This window comes from Oncorhynchus mykiss, chromosome 17 (genome assembly GCF_013265735.2).
Source record: "Oncorhynchus mykiss isolate Arlee chromosome 17, USDA_OmykA_1.1, whole genome shotgun sequence".
Taxonomy (NCBI): Eukaryota; Metazoa; Chordata; class Actinopteri; order Salmoniformes; family Salmonidae; genus Oncorhynchus; species Oncorhynchus mykiss.
Window position 1 is genome coordinate 20,855,173 of NC_048581.1, and position 18,623 is coordinate 20,873,795.

The following is an 18,623-nucleotide window of genomic DNA, read 5'->3' on the forward strand; positions in this document are numbered from 1 at the left end:
AGGAGACTGAGTGTATCAGTGCTTCATGGTCGAATTGCTGCAAAGAAACCATTACTAAAGGACACCAATAAGAAGAAGAGACTTGCTTGGGCCAAGAAATATGAGCAATGGACATTAGACCAATTTGTCCTTTGGTCTGATGAGTCCAAATTTGAGATTTTTGATCTCTGCATGTGTGGTTCCCACTGTGAAGCATGGAAGAGATGGTGTGATGGTGTGGGGTGACACTGCTTTGCTGGTGACACTGTCAGTCATTTACTTACAATTCAAGGCACACTTAACCAGCATGGCTACCACAGCATTCTGCAGCGATACGGCATTGCTGATTTTCAACAGCACAATGACCCAACACACCTCCAGGCTGTGTAAGGCCTATTTGACCAAGAAGGAGAGTGGTGTAGGGCTAAATCAGATGACCTGGCCTCCACACTCACCTGGCCTCAGCCCAATTGAGATGGTTTGGGATGAGTTGGACCGCAGAGTGAAGGAAAAAGCAGCCAACAAGTGTTCAGCGTATGTGGGAACTCCTTCAAGACTGTTGGAAAAGCATTCCAGGTGAAGCTGGTTGAGAGAATGCCAAGAGTGTGCAAAGCTGTCATCAAGGTAAATGGTGGCTACTTTGAAGAATCTCAAATATAAAATATTAACTTTTTTGGTTGCTACATGATTCCATATGTGTTATTTTATAGTTTTGATGTCTTCACTATTATTCTACAATGTAGAAAATAGTACAAATAAACAAACTTTTGACCGGTACTGTATATTGATCTCATCTTTCCATTGTGTTTTGTTTATTTTTATGCACCATGCCCCTCTTTCTGTGTCGTTCAACCACTGTTTAGTGTTCTCTGTCTGTACATGAAAGTAGAGTAGAAGAAGACTTCTCTGTCTGTACATGAAAGTAGAGTAGAAGAAGACTTCTCTGTCTGTACATTAAAGTAGAGTAGAAGAAGAAGAAAAAGAGGAGACCCAAAAGGAGAAGTGGAGACAAAACAATAGAACTGTGGCGAAGGGAAAGGTACTGTAATTGCTTCCACAGCTCTTAGTAGTCTTGGCTTTGGTGAGTTTGTATTTGTACACCACTCGGTCATCTTGGGAAAAAATCTAAAGAGTAGAAGGCAAAAAAACAACATTTGATGAACAAGGTCGAGGCAGACAGAGGGAAAGGACGCCATATCCAATCAAATCCGTTTAGCCCGCAGAGGACTTAGCCGGTTACCATGGCCGTGGCCTGGGTCGTCTCCTTGGTGATGGAGGCTAACCACAGATCTAGGATCAGATTCCCCTTACCCCTAACCCTAACCATACAAGGATGACAAGATATTTGACCATGTATTAATGGTTAGGGTAAACTTCTACCTACTTCAGGGTCGTATTCATTACTGCACACCGTAGCAAAATGTTTTGCAACGGAAAACGAAAACAAGCCTTTCTTATTGGACAAGTCCAGGTAGTCCCTCCCAGGTAAGGTTGTTTTGAGGTTGGATCTGGGTGATTTAGGTTCTAGGTTCCATGTTCTAGACCTGGGTGGAGAATGAGCGTCGGAGAGGGGGCCGCCCCTCAGGGTGGGCGGGGCAGGGGGCGTGGTGCTCAGAGATGGATGGCAGGTCTAGACTTCGCTGGAGATGAAGCGCCGCGAGGGAAGGAGCACATCGGGAGGGACGGGACACAGGTATGGCTGATGGTCATGTGATCTCAGTGTACGGTCTTGGAACCTGGGGGAGGGGAGAGAGAAGGAGAGAACAAGGTTAGGAGGCAAGAAGGATAGGAATGTGTTAAATAATTAGAAGTACAGGGTAACTGAGGGGAATAATACAAATGGGATTGGAAGATTTAAAGAGGTAGAGGTCTGTGTTGGGAGGGGACAAGGTTTAGACAGATCGGGTTTCATAAAGCTGGAAAAGGGGAGGATAATATTACTGAACAGTATAATCTATTTAAATTAGATTTATCCAGGTTAATCATAAGGGATATGAGGGTTAACCAGGCAAGAGAACACATGTAGCAACCAAACCAATAAACTAAAGAGTAGAGGTCGACCGATTATGATTTTTCAGCGCCGATACCGATTATTGGAGGACCAAAAAGCCGATACCGATTAGTCTGACGATTTTTTTATTTTCTTTATTTGTAATAATGACAATTACAACAATACTGAATGAACACTTATTTTAACTTAATATAATACATCAATAAAAATGTATTTAGCCTCAAATAAATAATGAAACATGTTCAATTTGGTTTAAATAATGCAAAAACAAAAAAAAAGTGTTGGAGAAATAAAAGTGCAATATGTGCCATGTAAAAAAGCTAACGTTTAAGTTCCTTGCTCAGAACATGAGAACATATGAAAGTTGGTGGTTCCTTTTAACATGAAACTTCCAAGGTAAGAGGTTTTAGGTTGTAGTTAATATAGTATTTATAGGACTATCTCTCTATACCATTTGTATTTCATATACCTTTGGCTATTGGATGTTCTTATAGGCACTATAGTATTGCCAGTGTAACAGTATAGCTTCCGTCCCTCTCCTCGCCCCTACCTGGGCTCGAACCAGAAACACATCGACAACAGCCACACTCGAAGCAGCATTACCCATGCAGAGCAAGCGGAACAACTACTCTAAGTCTCAGAGCAAGTGACGTTTGAAACGCTATTAGCGCACACCCAGCTAACTAGCTAGCCATTTCACATCGGTTACACCAGCCATTAGGCCGATAGGCTTGAAGTCATAAACAGCGCTGTGCTTGGGAAGGGCTGCTGGCAAAACGCACAAAGTGCTGTTTGAATGAATGCTTACGAGCCTGTTGCTGCCTACCATCGCTCAGTCAGACTGTTCTATCAAATCATAGACTTAATTATAACATAATAACACACAGAAATACGAGCCTTTGGTCATTAATATGGTCGAATCCGGAAACTATAATTTAGAAAACAAAACGTTTATTATTTCAGTGAAATACGGAACCGTTTGGTATTTTATCTAACGGGTGGCATCCCTAAGTCTAAATATTCTTGTTACATTGCACAACCTTCACTGTTATGTCATAATTACGTAAAATTCTGGCAAATTAGTTCGCAATGAGCCAGGCTGCCCAAACTGTTGCATATACCCTGACTCTGCATGCAATGAACACCAGAGAAATGACACAATTTCACCTGGTTAATATTGCCTGCTAACCTGGATTTCTTTTAGCTAAATATGCAGGTTTAAAAATATATACTTCTGTGTATTGATTTTAAGAAAGGCATTGGTGTTTATGGTTAGGTACAGTCGTCCCAACGATTGTGCTTTTTTCGCAAATGCGCTTTTGTTAAATCATCCCCGAGCGTTGCATCGATTATATGCAATGCAGGACAGGCTAGATAAACTAGTAATATCATCAACCATGTGTAGTTAACTAGTGATTATGATTGATTGATTGTTTTTTATAAGATACGTTTAATGCTAGCTAGCAACTTACCTTGGCTTCTACTGCATTCGCGTAACAGGCAGGCTCCTTGTGGAGTGCAATGGGAGGCAGGTGGTTAGAGCGTTGGACTAGTTAACTGTAAGGTTGCAAGATTGGATCTCCTGAGCTGACAAGGTTAAAATCTGTTGTTCTGCCCCTGAACAAGGCAGTTAACCCACCGTTCCTAGGCCGTCATTGAAAATAAGAATGTGTTCTTAACTGACTTGCCTAGTTAAATAAAGGTATAAAAAAATATATATAAAAAAAATTATCGGCAAAATAGGCGCCCAAAAATACCGATTTCCAATTGTTATGAAAACTTGATATCTGCCCTAATTAATCGGCCATTCCGATTAATTGGTCGACCTCTACTAAAGAGATCCATAAAAAATACCCTTCTTGTAAGAATGAATATGAACAAATGAATTAATTGAATTCACATTCATATTTACAAGAGATGTGAGGATGGCTCATTTTATGAGAACACTATCCCCTGTGACCCCCCAGCCCTTACCTGAGGGCAACTTAACTTTTCAAGTGGACTCTCCACGCGAGGTAGGGTGGACAGTAGCATGCCGTGGGGGGGCTGAGGGCGCTGGGGGGGCAGCGGGGGCAGGGCTGATGCCGTCTGCTGGAAATTGTTGATCACACATGTCACCTGGTAGAGAGAGGTGGAGATTGAAAGGATGGATGGAAAGAGAGACACAGAGAGAGAATGAGAGCGATAGATGGAGAGAGAAGGGGTAGGGAGAGAAGGGGTAGGGAGAGAAGGAAAGAGAGAGAGAGAGAGAGAAAGAGAGAGAGAGAGAGAGACTGTAAAAATGTGCTGCTGAAGACAAGTTATTTAAAGTGATGTAAATTGAAACATTGCAGCTCTAACTTGAAACTGAATGGGTAATGTCCCCATCCCCACCCCTACCCCCATCTAGCCCTCATCCCCACCACTACTCCCACCACTACCCCTACCCCCATCTAGCCCTCATCCCTACCTCTACTCCCACCACTACCCCTACCTCCATCTAGCCCTCATCCCCACCACTACTCCCACCACTACCCCTACCCCCATCTAGCCCTCACCCCCACCACTACTCCCACCACTACCCCTACCCCCATCTAGCCCTCATCCCTACCTCTATTCCCACCACTACCCCTACCTCCATCTAGCCCTCATCCCCACCACTACTCCCGCCACTACCCCTACCCCCATCTAGCCCTCATCCCTACCTCTACTCCCACCACTACCCCTACCTCCATCTAGCCCTCATCCCCACCACTACTCCCACCACTACCCCTACCCCCATCTAGCCCTCACCCCCACCACTACTCCCACCACTACCCCTACCCCCATCTAGCCCTCATCCCTACCTCTATTCCCACCACTACCCCTACCCCCATCTAGCCCTCATCCCCACCACTACTCCCACCACAACCCCTACCCCCATCTACCCCTCATCCCCACCACTACTCCCACCACTACCCCTACCCCCATCTTAGCCCTCATCCCTACCTCTACTCCCACCACTACCCCTACCCCCATCTAGCCCTCATCCCCACCACTACTCCCACCACTACCCCTACCCCCATCTAGCCCTCATCCCCACCACTACTCCCACCACTACCCCTACCCCCATCTAGCCCTCATCCCCACCACTACTCCCACCACTACCCCTACCCCCATCTAGCCCTCATCCCAACCACTACTCCCACCACTACCCCTACCCCCATCTAGCCCTCACCCCCACCACTACTCCCACCACTACCCCTACCCCCATCTAGCCCTCATCCCTACCTCTATTCCCACCACTACCCCTACCTCCATCTAGCCCTCATCCCCACCACTACTCCCGCCACTACCCCTACCCCCATCTAGCCCTCATCCCCACCACTACTCCCACCACAACCCCTACCCCCATCTAGCCCTCATCCCCACCACTACTCCCACCACTACCCCTACCCCCATCTTAGCCCTCATCCCTACCTCTACTCCCACCACTACCCCTACCCCCATCTAGCCCTCATCCCCACCACTACTCCCACCACTACCCCTACCCCCATCTAGCCCTCATCCCCACCACTACTCCCACCACTACCCCTACCCCCATCTAGCCCTCATCCCCACCACTACTCCCACCACTACCCCTACCCCCATCTAGCCCTCATCCCCACCACTACTCCCACCACTACCCCTACCCCCATCTAGCCCTCATCCCCACCTCTACTCCCACCAATACCCCCATCTAGCCCTCATCCCCACCTCTACTCCCACCACTACTCCTACCCCCATCTAGCCCTCAACCCCACCTCTACTCTCACCACTACCCCTACCCCCATCTAGCCCTCATCCCCACCACTACTCCCACCACTACCCCTACCCCCATCTAGCCCTCATCCCCACCACTACTCCCACCACTACCCCTACCCCCATCTAGCCCTCATCCACACCACTACTCCCACCACTACCCCTACCCCCATCTAGCCCTCATCCCCACCACTACTCCCACCACTACCCCTACCCCCATCTAGCCCTCATCCCCACCACTACTCCCACCACTACCCCTACCCCCATCTAGCCCTCATCCCCACCACTACTCCCACCACAACCCCTACCCCCATCTAGCCCTCATCCCCACCACTACTCCCACCACTACCCCTACCCCCATCTTAGCCCTCATCCCTACCTCTACTCCCACCACTACCCCTACCCCCATCTAGCCCTCATCCCCACCACTACTCCCACCACTACCCCTACCCCCATCTAGCCCTCATCCCCACCACTACTCCCACCACTACCCCTACCCCCATCTAGCCCTCATCCACACCACTACTCCCACCACTACCCCTACCCCCATCTAGCCCTCATCCCCACCACTACTCCCACCACTACCCCTACCCCCATCTAGCCCTCATCCCCACCACTACTCCCACCACTACCCCTACCCCCATCTAGCCCTCATCCCCACCTCTACTCCCACCACTACCCCTACCCCCATCTAGCCCTCATCCCCACCACTACTCCCACCACTACCCCTACCCCCATCTAGCCCTCATCCCCACCTCTACTCCCACCAATACCCCCATCTAGCCCTCATCCCCACCTCTACTCCCACCACTACTCCTACCCCCATCTAGCCCTCAACCCCACCTCTACTCTCACCACTACCCCTACCCCCATCTAGCCTAGTTAAATAAAGGTAAAATTAAATAAAAATAAAAATCCCCACCTCTACTCCCACCACTGCCCTCATCTCCCCATCTAGCCCCTACCCCCATCTCCACATCTAGCCCTCATCCCCACCCCTACACCCACCACTACACCTAACCCCATCTCCCCATCTAGCCCTCATCACTACTCCCATCTCCCCATCTAGCCCTCATCACTACCCCTACCCACATCTAACCCCATCTAGCCCTCATCTCCCCATCAACCCCCCCTACAACTAGCCCTCACCCCTACACCCACCACTACCCCTACCCCCATCTAGCCCTCATCACTACCCCATATAGCCCTCATCCCCACCTCTACTCCCCCAGTCCCCAGACAAGGAAGATAGCGATGGCCCCCCCAGTCAGGTATCCAACCAGGACGTTCGCCACCCTACCCCCACCTCCCCACCCCCTACTCCCGAGTCTTCTCACCAGGAAGGCAGCGATGGCCCCTCCGGTCAGGTATCCAGCCAAGACGTCACCCCAATGGTTCCTGTACTCCGTGACCCTCACCACCCCCACCAGCACAGCCAGGGACAGGAGGGTCAGACACAGGGTGGGCTTGGTCAGCCGGGTGCCCTTTGTACGGAACACCAGCGTCACGTACATCTGAAACACACACACAGAAAGGAATAGTTCATTTAAAAGTTATTCTGCAGACACACACACACAGGGGTGGAGGTTAAGATGCAAGCAGAGCTATACGTTCTAGATATACAGTACCTCCACAGAAGCACACACAGAGGTGGAGGTTAAGATGCAAGCAGAGCTATACATTCTAGATATACAGTACCGCCACAGAAGCACACACAGAGCTATAAAAGTCTACATATACAGGATATCACGACTTCCGCCGAAGTTGGTCCCTCTCCTTGTTCGGGCGGTGTTCGGCGGTCGAAGTCGCTGACTGACCTTCTAGCCATCGCTGATCCTCTTTTCATTTTCCTTTGGTTATGTCTTGTCTTGTATCACACCTGGTTCCAATCCCATTCATTACATGTGTGTATTTAACCCTCTGTTCCCCCTCATTGTCCTTGTCGGTGATTGTTTGTTTGTAAACTATGTGCAGGATATGTTCTGGTGTGCGACGGGTTTTGTACCCACTTGTATTATTTTGTATATTTTGGTTTTTGAGCACTTTTTAAACTGCTCCGTTTTATACCAAGTTCGATCTCCTGCGCCTGACTTCCCTGCCACCAGCACGCACTCTTACACAGTACCTCCACAGAAGCACACACAGAGCTATACATTCTAGATATACAGTACCTCCACAGAAGCACACAGAGAGCTATGAAGTCTAGATATACCGTACCTCCACAGAAGCACACACAGAGATATAAAGTCTAAATATACAGTGCCTCCACAGAAGCAGACAGAGCTATAGAGTCTAGATATACATCACCGCCACAGAAGCACACACAGAGTTATAAAGTCTAAATATACAGTACCTCCACAGAAGCACACACAGAGATATAAATTCTAGATATACCCTCTTCCTCCACTAAGCACATAGAAATGTACAGAAACATACATTCACACTTCAAAACACTGATATCAGAAAACATATCTCTATTCTTCCCGGTGTCACACTTTATTCCTTCCCCTCTAACTTCCCCCTAGTTCCTACCACTGTGTAGACAGCAGAGTAGATGCTGAGGGCCGCGTCCTTGGAGGGGAAGGACTTGCGTGCAGACGCAACCAGGTAGGGGTTCCCAGTGCAGGCGCGGCGCTCTGTGATGTACTGCATGGGGGACTGGCAGCCCAAGACTGTGTAGTTGGGGCGGCAAGCAGACAGGAAGTGAGGGGTCTGGTTTCCTGTCACCACCTGGCCTGCGTTGGCGAAGATGGTGGTGGCGAAGAGGCCAAAGGAGTAGACGCCTGAGGGGGCGGAGGAGGAGAACGGGGGTGGAGGAGGTGGAGGGTGAGGGGAGAGGATGGGGGAGGAGAGAGAGAGGGATAGGAAGAGAGGGAGAGGAGAAGGGAGAAACAGAGAGACAGACGAGAGGGCAGAGAGAGATAAAAACCCTTCATTCAATGCTGAATGACAGTAGTGAGGCAGCATGCCCAATATATTGCACAATATATTAGGACCAATATACACCAGGTTTAATATGGTCTAATGTACAGTGGGACCTATAGCCGAGGCTCACCCAGAAAGCGTACTATCCTGCGGAGGAGGGGGTTGAAGTAACAGCAGTCAGCCGTCACAATGGTCTTCTCCTGAGCCCCCTCCGCTTTCACAAAGAACGTTGTCACCTCTCCAATCAGAATCTACAGACAGACGAACAGACGGACGGATGGACAGACAGACAGAGAGAAAGGCAGAGAGGTTAGTGTAAAACACTGAAAGAGCTACGAGCAAATCCAAACCCACTACAAAAGAACGGTATCCTGTATTTGTTCAAAGTATACTCAGTTCTTGTATATGGCATTATTTATGGCTAGTTTCAGACAGCCACAGTAACCTATGTGGTCATACAGTATTAACAGTACAACAACTGGAAGTATTCCATTCAGTTACTTTCCTCTGGGGAAGAAACCCGCCGACTGTACATTACATTTTTATGGTTGCTGAATAATCAATGTTCAGTGGAGGAAACAGCAGGGCAGGACCCTGGTTTAGTGTAGAGAGGAGGTGGGTACTGGTTTAGTGTGGAGAGGAGGTGGGGACTGGTTTAGTGTGGAGAGGAGGTGGGTACTGGTTTAGTGTGGAGAGGAGGTGGGTACTGGTTTAGTGTGGAGAGGAGGTGGGTACTTGTTTAGTGTGGAGAGGAGGTGGGTACTGGTTTAGTGTGGAGAGGAGGTGGGTACTGGTTTAGTGTGGAGAGGAGGTGGGTACTGGTTTAGTGTGTAGAGGAGGTGGGTACTGGTTTAGTGTGGAGAGGAGGTGGGGACTGGTTTAGTGTGGAGAGGAGGTGGGTACTGGTATAGTGTGGAGAGGAGGTGGGTACTGGTTTAGTGTGGAGAGGAGGTGGGTACTGGTTTAGTGTGTAGAGGAGGTGGGGCCTGGTTTAGTGTGGAGAGGAGGTGGGTACTGGTTTAGTGTGGAGAGGAGGTGGGTACTGGTTTAGTGTGGAGAGGAGGTGGGTACTGGTTTAGTGTGGAGAGGAGGTGGGTACTGGTTTAGTGTGGAGAGGAGGTGGGTAATGGTTTAGTGTGGAGAGGGGGTGGGGACTGGTTTAGTGTGGAGAGGAGGTGGGTACTGGTTTAGTGTGGAGAGGAGGTGGGTACTGGTTTAGTGTGGAGAGGAGGTGGGTACTGATTTAGTGTGGAGAGGAGGTGGGTACTGGTTTAGTGTGGAGAGGAGGTGGGGACTGGTTTAGTGTGGAGAGGAGGTGGGTACTGGTTTAGTGTGGAGAGGAGGTGGGTACTGGTTTAGTGTGGAGAGGAGGTGGGTACTGGTTTAGTGTGGAGAGGAGGTGGGTACTGGTTTAGTGTGGAGAGGAGGTGTGTACTGGTTTAGTGTGGAGAGGAGGTGGGTACTGGTTTAGTGTGGAGAGGAGGTGGGTAATGGTTTAGTGTGGAGAGGAGGTGGGGACTGGTTTAGTGTGGAGAGGAGGTGGGTACTGGTTTAGTGTGGAGAGGAGGTGGGTACTGGTTTAGTGTGGAGAGGAGGTGGGTACTGGTTTAGTGTAGAGAGGAGGTGGGTACTGGTTTAGTGTGGAGAGGAGGTGGGTACTGGTTTAGTGTGGAGAGGAGGTGGGTACTGGTTTAGTGTGGAGAGGAGGTGGGTACTGGTTTAGTGTGGAGAGGAGGTGGGTACTGGTTTAGTGTGGAGAGGAGGTGAGTACTGGTTTAGTGTGGAGAGGAGGTGGGTACTAGTTTAGTGTGGAGAGAGGAAGGTTTCTGGTTTAGTGTGGAGAGGAGGTGGGTACTGGTTTAGTGTGGAGAGGAGGTGGGTAATGGTTTAGTGTGGAGAGGAGGTGGGTACTGGTTTAGTGTGGAGAGGAGGTGGGTACTGGTTTAGTGTGGAGAGGAGGTGAGTACTGGTTTAGTGTAGAGAGGAGGAGGGTACTAGTTTAGTGTGGAGAGAGGAAGGGTTCTGGTTTAGTGTGGAGAGGAGGTGGGTACTGGTTTAGTGTGGAGAGGAGGTGGGTAATGGTTTAGTGTGGAGAGAGGAAGGGTTCTGGTTTAGTGTGGAGAGGAGGTGGGTACTGGTTTAGTGTGGAGAGGAGGTGGGTACTGGTTTAGTGTGGAGAGGAGGTGGGTACTGGTTTAGTGTGGAGAGGAGGTGGGTACTGGTTTAGTGTGGAGAGGAGGTGGGGACTGGTTTAGTGTGGAGAGGAGGTGGGTACTGGTTTAGTGTGGAGAGGAGGTGGGTACTGGTTTAGTGTGGAGAGGAGGTGGGTACTGGTTTAGTGTGGAGAGGAGGTGGGTACTGGTTTAGTGTGGAGAGGAGGTGTGTACTGGTTTAGTGTGGAGAGGAGGTGGGTACTGGTTTAGTGTGGAGAGGAGGTGGGTAATGGTTTAGTGTGGAGAGGAGGTGGGGACTGGTTTAGTGTGGAGAGGAGGTGGGTACTGGTTTAGTGTGGAGAGGAGGTGGGTACTGGTTTAGTGTGGAGAGGAGGTGGGTACTGGTTTAGTGTGGAGAGGAGGTGGGTACTGGTTTAGTGTGAAGAGGAGGTGGGTACTGGTTTAGTGTGGAGAGGAGGTGGGTACTGGTTTAGTGTGGAGAGGAGGTGGGTACTGGTTTAGTGTGGAGAGGAGGTGTGTACTGGTTTAGTGTGGAGAGGAGGTGGGTACTGGTTTAGTGTGAAGAGGAGGTGGGTACTGGTATAGTGGAGAGAGGTGGGTACTGGTATAGTGGGTACTGGTATAGTGGGAAGAGGTGGGTACTGGTCTGGTATAGTGGGGAGAGGTGGGTAATGACATAGTGGGGAGAGGTGGGTATTGGTTTCGTGGGTAGCAGTGGGTACTGGTATAGTGGGGAGAAGAGGGTACTGGTGTAGTGGGGAGAGGTGGGTACTGGTATAGTGGGGAGAAGTGGGTACTGGCATAGAGGGGAGAGGTGGGTATTGGTATTGTGGGTAGAGGTGGGTACTGGTATAGTGGGGAGAGGTGGGTACTGGCATAGTGGGGAGAGGTGGGTATTGGTATAGTGGGGAGAGGTGGGTACTGGTATAGTGGGTAGAGGTGGGTACTGGCATAGTGGGGAGAGGTGGGTACTGGCATAGTGGGAAGAGGTGGGTACTGGTATAGTGGGTAGAGGTGGGTACTGGCATAGTGGGGAGAGGTGGGTACTGGCATAGTGGGGAGAGGTGGGTACTGGCATAGTGGGGAGAGGTGGGTACTGGCATAGTGGGGAGAGGTGGGTACTGGCATAGTGGGGAGAGTGGGTACTGGCATAGTGGGGAGAGGTGGGTACTGGCATAGTGGGGAGAGTGGGTAGTGGTATATTTTTCTCTCATAGACAAAGATGTAGATGACGCAGTTATGTGAAAGACATAACTACTGTTAGAGATATAACTACTGCATAGAGATACACTATAACTACTGTATAGAGATATAAATACTGTTAGAGATATAACTACTGCAGAGAGATACACTATAACTACTTTATAGAGATATAACTACTGCATAGAGATATAACTCCTGTATAGAGATATAACTACTGCATAGAGATATAACTCCTGTATAGAGATATAACTACTGCATAGAGATATAACTACTGCATAGAGATATAACTCCTGTATAGAGATATAACTCCTGTATAGAGATATAACTACTGCATAGAGATATAACTCTTGTATAGAAATATAACTACTGTATGTTATATACCCTTTGTTGGCAATGGTCGTTGCACAATTGGTGGCTGACTAAATACATATAAATACAATAAATACATTTTACCCCACTGTATCTAGTTCTATTGATAGTTCTATATACATTGATACTGCTGCTTAACACAGCGGACAAGATTTACCATGTGACGTGGTTGTAAACTGTTTTTCTGGCTGAGAAGACGTCATTAGCTAACCAGATTACAACCACATAGACATTTTTTACTGTTTGCAACAACAAAAAGGGTGTAAAAAAACATCCTTTTATAACCAGTAAACAACCTGACCAGAACCACAACTCCTGGATGGATGCTGTAGTTCAATTAAATCTTATTACATACTGATCTAAACACATACTCTTCCATGTTACACAGACGGTTCTACATGGAACCCAAAATAGTTCTACCTGGAACCAAAAAAGGTTATTCAAAGGGTTCTCCTATGGGGACAGCCGAGGAATCATTTTAGGGTCTAGATTGCACCTTTTTTTCTAATAGTGTTCAGTATGCGGTGAGATTTAGCTATGTAGCGTTTTAGCATCCCACGCTCCTACCGCACCATGCATATTGCATGATCATGTACCCTACATCCTCGGTCTCTCTCTGTCAAAGGGTCTTGTGATCATTGGAGGGGCTCAGCAGTATTCTGATCAGAGCTGTTTGGAGGATCTAACAGGGGTTAGGGAGATAAAGGGCTTGTGTGTGAGTATGTGTGAATCTGTGTCAAAGGGGAGGTCTCTCTCTCTCTCTGTGTGTGTGTGTGTGTGTGTGTGTGTGTGTGTGTGTGTGTGTGTGTGTGTGTGTGATCAGATGAGTGGTTGTGTGTGTGTGTGCTACTGAGGATCTAAAGAGAAGAGGTTGAAACAGGGGTTGTGTGATCCACTGGGCTAACTCCCACTATGACCACCATAATAGAGAGAGTGTGTGTGTGTGTGTGTGTGTGTGTGTGTGTGTGTGTGTGTGTGTGTGTGTGTGTGTGTGTGTGTGTGTGTGTGGAAGTGAGGAAGTGAGTGGAGAAGCAGGGATGTGAGGAAGTGAGTGGAGAAGCAGGGATGTGAGTGGTGAAGCAGGGATGTGAGGAAGTGAGTGGTGAAGCAGGGATGTGAGGAAGTGAGCGGGGAAGAAGCAGGGATGTGAGGAAGTGAGCGGGGAAGCAGGGATGTGAGGAAGTGAGTGGGGAAGCAGGGATGTGAGGAAGTGAGTGGTGAAGCAGGGATGTGAGGAAGTGAGTGGAGAAGCAGGGATGTGAGGAAGCAGGGATGTGAGGAAGTGAGTAGGGAAGCAGGGATGTGAGGAAGTGAGTGGGGAAGCAGGGATGTGAGGAAGCAGGGATGTGAGGAAGTGAGTGGGGAATCAGGGATGTGAGGAAGTGAGTGGAGAAGCAGGGATGTGAGGAAGCAGGGATGTGAGGAAGTGAGTGGGGAAGCAGGGATGTGAGGAAGTGAGTGGGGAAGCAGGGATGTGAGGAAGTGAGTGGAGAAGCAGGGATGTGAGGAAGTGAGTGGAGAAGCAGGGATGTGAGGAAGTGAGTGGTGAAGCAGGGATGTGAGGAAGTGAGTGGTGAAGCAGGGATGTGAGGAAGTGAGCGGGGAAGCAGGGATGTGAGGAAGTGAGCGGGGAAGCAGGGATGTGAGGAAGTGAGTGGGGAAGCAGGGATGTGAGGAAGTGAGTGGTGAAGCAGGGATGTGAGGAAGTGAGTGGAGAAGCAGGGATGTGAGGAAGCAGGGATGTGAGGAAGTGAGTGGGGAAGCAGGGATGTTAGGAAGTGAGTGGGGAAGCAGGGATGTGAGGAAGCAGGGATGTGAGGAAGTGAGTGGTGAAGCAGGGATGTGAGGAAGTGAGTGGTGAAGCAGGGATGTGAGGAAGTGAGCGGGGAAGCAGGGATGTGAGGAAGTGAGCGGGGAAGCAGGGATGTGAGGAAGTGAGTGGGGAAGCAGGGATGTGAGGAAGTGAGTGGTGAAGCAGGGATGTGAGGAAGTGAGTGGAGAAGCAGGGATGTGAGGAAGCAGGGATGTGAGGAAGTGAGTGGGGAAGCAGGGATGTGAGGAAGTGAGTGGGGAAGCAGGGATGTGAGGAAGCAGGGATGTGAGGAAGTGAGTGGGGAATCAGGGATGTGAGGAAGTGAGTGGAGAAGCAGGGATGTGAGGAAGCAGGGATGTGAGGAAGTGAGTGGGGACGCAGGGATGTGAGGAAGTGAGTGGGGAAGCAGGGATGTGAGGAAGTGAGTGGAGAAGCAGGGATGTGAGGAAGTGAGTGGAGAAGCAGGGATGTGAGGAAGTGAGTGGGGAAGCAGGGATGTGAGGAAGTGAGTGTGGAAGCAGGGATGTGAGGAAGTGAGTGGTGAAGCAGGGATGTGAGGAAGCAGGGAAGTGAGGAAGTGAGTGGTGAAGCAGGGATGTGAGGAAGCAGGGATGTGAGGAAGTGAGCGGTGAAGCAGGGATGTGAGGAAGCAGGGATGTGAGGAAGTGAGCAATGAAGCAGGGATGTGAGGAAGTGAGCGGTGAAACAGGGATGTGAGGAAGTGAGTGGGGAAGCAGGGATGTGAGGAAGCAGGGATGTGAGGAAGTGAGCAATGAAGCAGGGATGTGAGGAAGTGAGCGGTGAAGCAGGGATGTGAGGATGTGAGGACAGCAGTATAACTATGGGACTCAAACAGAGAGGTAAATGGAGAACAGCTATGGTGTAAAACAGCTGTGGTGTAAAACAGTTATGGTGTAAAACAGCTATGGTGTAAAACAGTTATGGTGTAAAACAGCTATGGTGTAAAACAGCTATGGTGTAAAACAGTTATGGTGTAAAACAGCTGTGGTGTAAAACAGCTATGGTGTAAAACAGTTATGGTGTAAAACAGCTATGGTGTAAAACAGCTATGGTGTAAAACAGTTATGGTGTAAAACAGCTGTGGTGTAAAACAGCTATGGTGTAAAACAGCTATGGTGTAAAACAGCTATGGTGTAAAACAGCTATGGTGTAAAACAGTTATGGTGTAAAACAGCTATGGTGTAAAACAGTTATGGTGTAAAACAGCTATGGTGTAAAACAGCTATGGTGTAAAACAGTTATGGTGTAAAACAGCTATGGTGTAAAACAGCTATGGTGTAAAACAGTTATGGTGTAAAACAGCTGTGGTGTAAAACAGCTGTGGTGTAAAACAGTTATGGTGTAAAACAGTTATGGTGTAAAACAGCTATGGTGTAAAACAGCTATGGTGTAAAACAGCTATGGTGTAAAACAGTTATGGTGTAAAACAGCTATGGTGTAAAACCGTTATGGTGTAAAACAGCTATGGTGTAAAACAGCTATGGTGTAAAACAGCTATGGTGTAAAACAGCTATGGTGTAAAACAGCTATGGTGTAAAACAGTTATGGTGTAAAACAGCTATGGTGTAAAACAGCTATGGTGTAAAACAGCTATGGTGTAAAACAGTTATGGTGTAAAACAGCTATGGTGTAAAACAGCTATGGTGTAAAACCGTTATGGTGTAAAACAGCTGTGGTGTAAAACAGCTATGGTGTAAAACAGTTATGGTGTAAAACAGCTATGGTGTAAAACAGCTATGGTGTAAAACAGCTGTGGTGTAAAACAGCTATGGTGTAAAACAGCTATGGTGTAAAACCGTTATGGTGTAAAACAGCTATGGTGTAAAACAGCTGTGGTGTAAAACAGCTATGGTGTAAAACAGCTATGGTGTAAAACAGCTATGGTGTAAAACAGCTGTGGTGTAAAACAGCTATGGTGTAAAACAGCTATGGTGTAAAACAGCTATGGTGTAAAACCGTTGTGGTGTAAAACAGCTATGGTGTAAAACAGCTATGGTGTAAAACAGCTATGGTGTAAAACAGCTGTGGTGTAAAACAGCTATGGTTAAAACAGCTGTGGTGTAAAACAGCTATGGTGTAAAACAGCTATGGTGTAAAACCGTTATGGTGTAAAACAGCTATGGTGTAAAACAGCTATGGTGTAAAACCGTTATGGTGTAAAACAGCTATGGTTAAAACAGCTGTGGTGTAAAACAGCTATGGTGTAAAACAGCTATGGTGTAAAACAGCTATGGTGTAAAACAGCTATGGTGTAAAACAGCTATGGTGTAAAACCGTTATGGTGTAAAACAGTTATGGTGTAAAACAGTTATGGTGTAAAACAGTTATGGTGTAAAACCGTTATGGTGTAAAACAGCTGTGGTGTAAAACAGCTGTGGTGTAAAACAGTTATGGTGTAAAACAGCTATGGTTAAAACAGCTGTGGTGTAAAACAGCTATGGTGTAAAACAGCTATGGTGTAAAACAGCTATGGTGTAAAACAGCTATGGTGTAAAACAGTTATGGTGTAAAACAGCTATGGTGTAAAACAGCTATGGTGTAAAACAGTTATGGTGTAAAACAGCTGTGGTGTAAAACAGCTATGGTGTAAAACAGTTATGGTGTAAAACCGTTATGGTGTAAAACAGCTATGGTGTAAAACAGTTATGGTGTAAAACCGTTATGGTGTAAAACAGCTATGGTGTAAAACAGTTATGGTGTAAAACCGTTATGGTGTAAAACAGCTATGGTGTAAAACAGTTATGGTGTAAAACCGTTATGGTGTAAAACAGCTATGGTGTAAAACAGCTATGGTGTAAAACAGCTATGGTGTAAAACAGTTATGGTGTAAAACAGCTGTGGTGTAAAACAGTTATGGTGTAAAACAGCTATGGTGTAAAACAGTTATGGTGTAAAACAGCTATGGTGTAAAACAGCTATGGTGTAAAACAGCTATGGTGTAAAACAGCTGTGGTGTAAAACAGCTATGGTGTAAAACAGTTATGGTGTAAAACAGCTATGGTGTAAAACCGTTATGGTGTAAAACAGCTGTGGTGTAAAACCGTTATGGTGTAAAACAGCTGTGGTGTAAAACCGTTATGGTGTAAAACAGCTGTGGTGTAAAACAGCTATGGTGTAAAACAGTTATGGTGTAAAACAGCTATGGTGTAAAACCGTTATGGTGTAAAACAGCTGTGGTGTAAAACCGTTATGGTGTAAAACAGCTATGGTGTAAAACCGTTATGGTGTAAAACAGCTGTGGTGTAAAACCGTTATGGTGTAAAACAGCTGTGGTGTAAAACCGTTATGGTGTAAAACAGCTATGGTGTAAAACCGTTATGGTGTAAAACAGCTGTGGTGTAAAACCGTTATGGTGTAAAACAGCTGTGGTGTAAAACCGTTATGGTGTAAAACAGCTGTGGTGTAAAACAGCTATGGTGTAAAACAGTTATGGTGTAAAACCTTTTGTGAACACGGGGTCTATTTGTTTGGATGTGGAGTGGAGGTTATGTGTAATATCATTGTGCTCTCTTGTGCTCCTACTCTGTTGCACTTTGAACCTTTTAATCCAAATATGGATTCTGATTCCCGACAGGGACTGGATGCACAGTTGGAGGACAAACCCTGTAACCTCAGGATCTCACCACAGGCGCGATTCTAGTGTACCGTCAAACGTCAATACAACTCAATGGAAACCTATTAGATGAGTCGAGGCTTGAAATCGACCCAATATGGCAACCCTAATTAACAGAACCAACATCGCTACCCATATTATAATGGACTGTAATGGACTTCACACCGGCCTCACTTCAATATTAACACACACAACACATGTTAAGTGACTGAGCATTCACCACGTTTGGTTCAGTGTTAGCCTCCAGGCCTAATGTTAGTGGTGATGGTTAGTGTTTAGTGTTAGTCTGTAGTGTGTGTCTTTTTACAGGTGAGATACCAGTGTTCTACTACAGCAGTATGAAGGGAGGGGAAACAATAATAACACATTTTAAACAGTCAGCTATGGCACATCCTCTAACCAGGAGCCTTTACATTATTAACATGCACAAGTACACACACACACACACACACACACAGACACACAGACACACACACACACACACACACACACACACACACACACACACACACACACACACACACACACATACTGTACGTGTGCGCACGTACAGTACCAGGCATACACACACAAACACACCGCTGCACAGGCCTATGGGCATGAATACGCACAGACACACACACACTGAGGTTTGCTTGCAATGTCGGGCCCTTTGTGGATTCATGTGAACAGCTGCTGCCACAATATTATCAATAGGTAAACACTCTTAAAGAGACTTAGACTGTGTTAGACATACTGGTGACAATGAGTTTACAT

At 47.5% G+C, this 18,623-nt stretch overlaps 1 protein-coding gene across 2 annotated transcripts in view; it reads right to left on the bottom strand.

Moving 5' to 3' along the window:
* Window positions 1–715: 715 nt before the first annotated feature.
* Window positions 716–18,623, bottom strand: part of LOC118940354 (phospholipid phosphatase-related protein type 5-like) — a 52,711-nt gene continuing 34,803 nt past the window's right edge. The window contains exons 2-6 of one of the 2 annotated variants that reach the window (XM_036949320.1): window positions 8,805–8,925; window positions 8,282–8,532; window positions 7,087–7,263; window positions 3,981–4,108; window positions 716–1,715 (exon numbers count right to left, since the gene is read on the bottom strand). In XM_036949320.1, the coding sequence (XP_036805215.1) occupies window positions 1,610–1,715; window positions 3,981–4,108; window positions 7,087–7,263; window positions 8,282–8,532; window positions 8,805–8,925 (783 nt within the window). In that variant the 3' untranslated portion in view covers window positions 716–1,609. Of the gene's footprint in view, window positions 1,716–3,728; window positions 4,109–7,086; window positions 7,264–8,281; window positions 8,533–8,804; window positions 8,926–18,623 lie in introns of those variants that run through there. The other variant, XM_036949319.1, reaches the window with a different exon arrangement.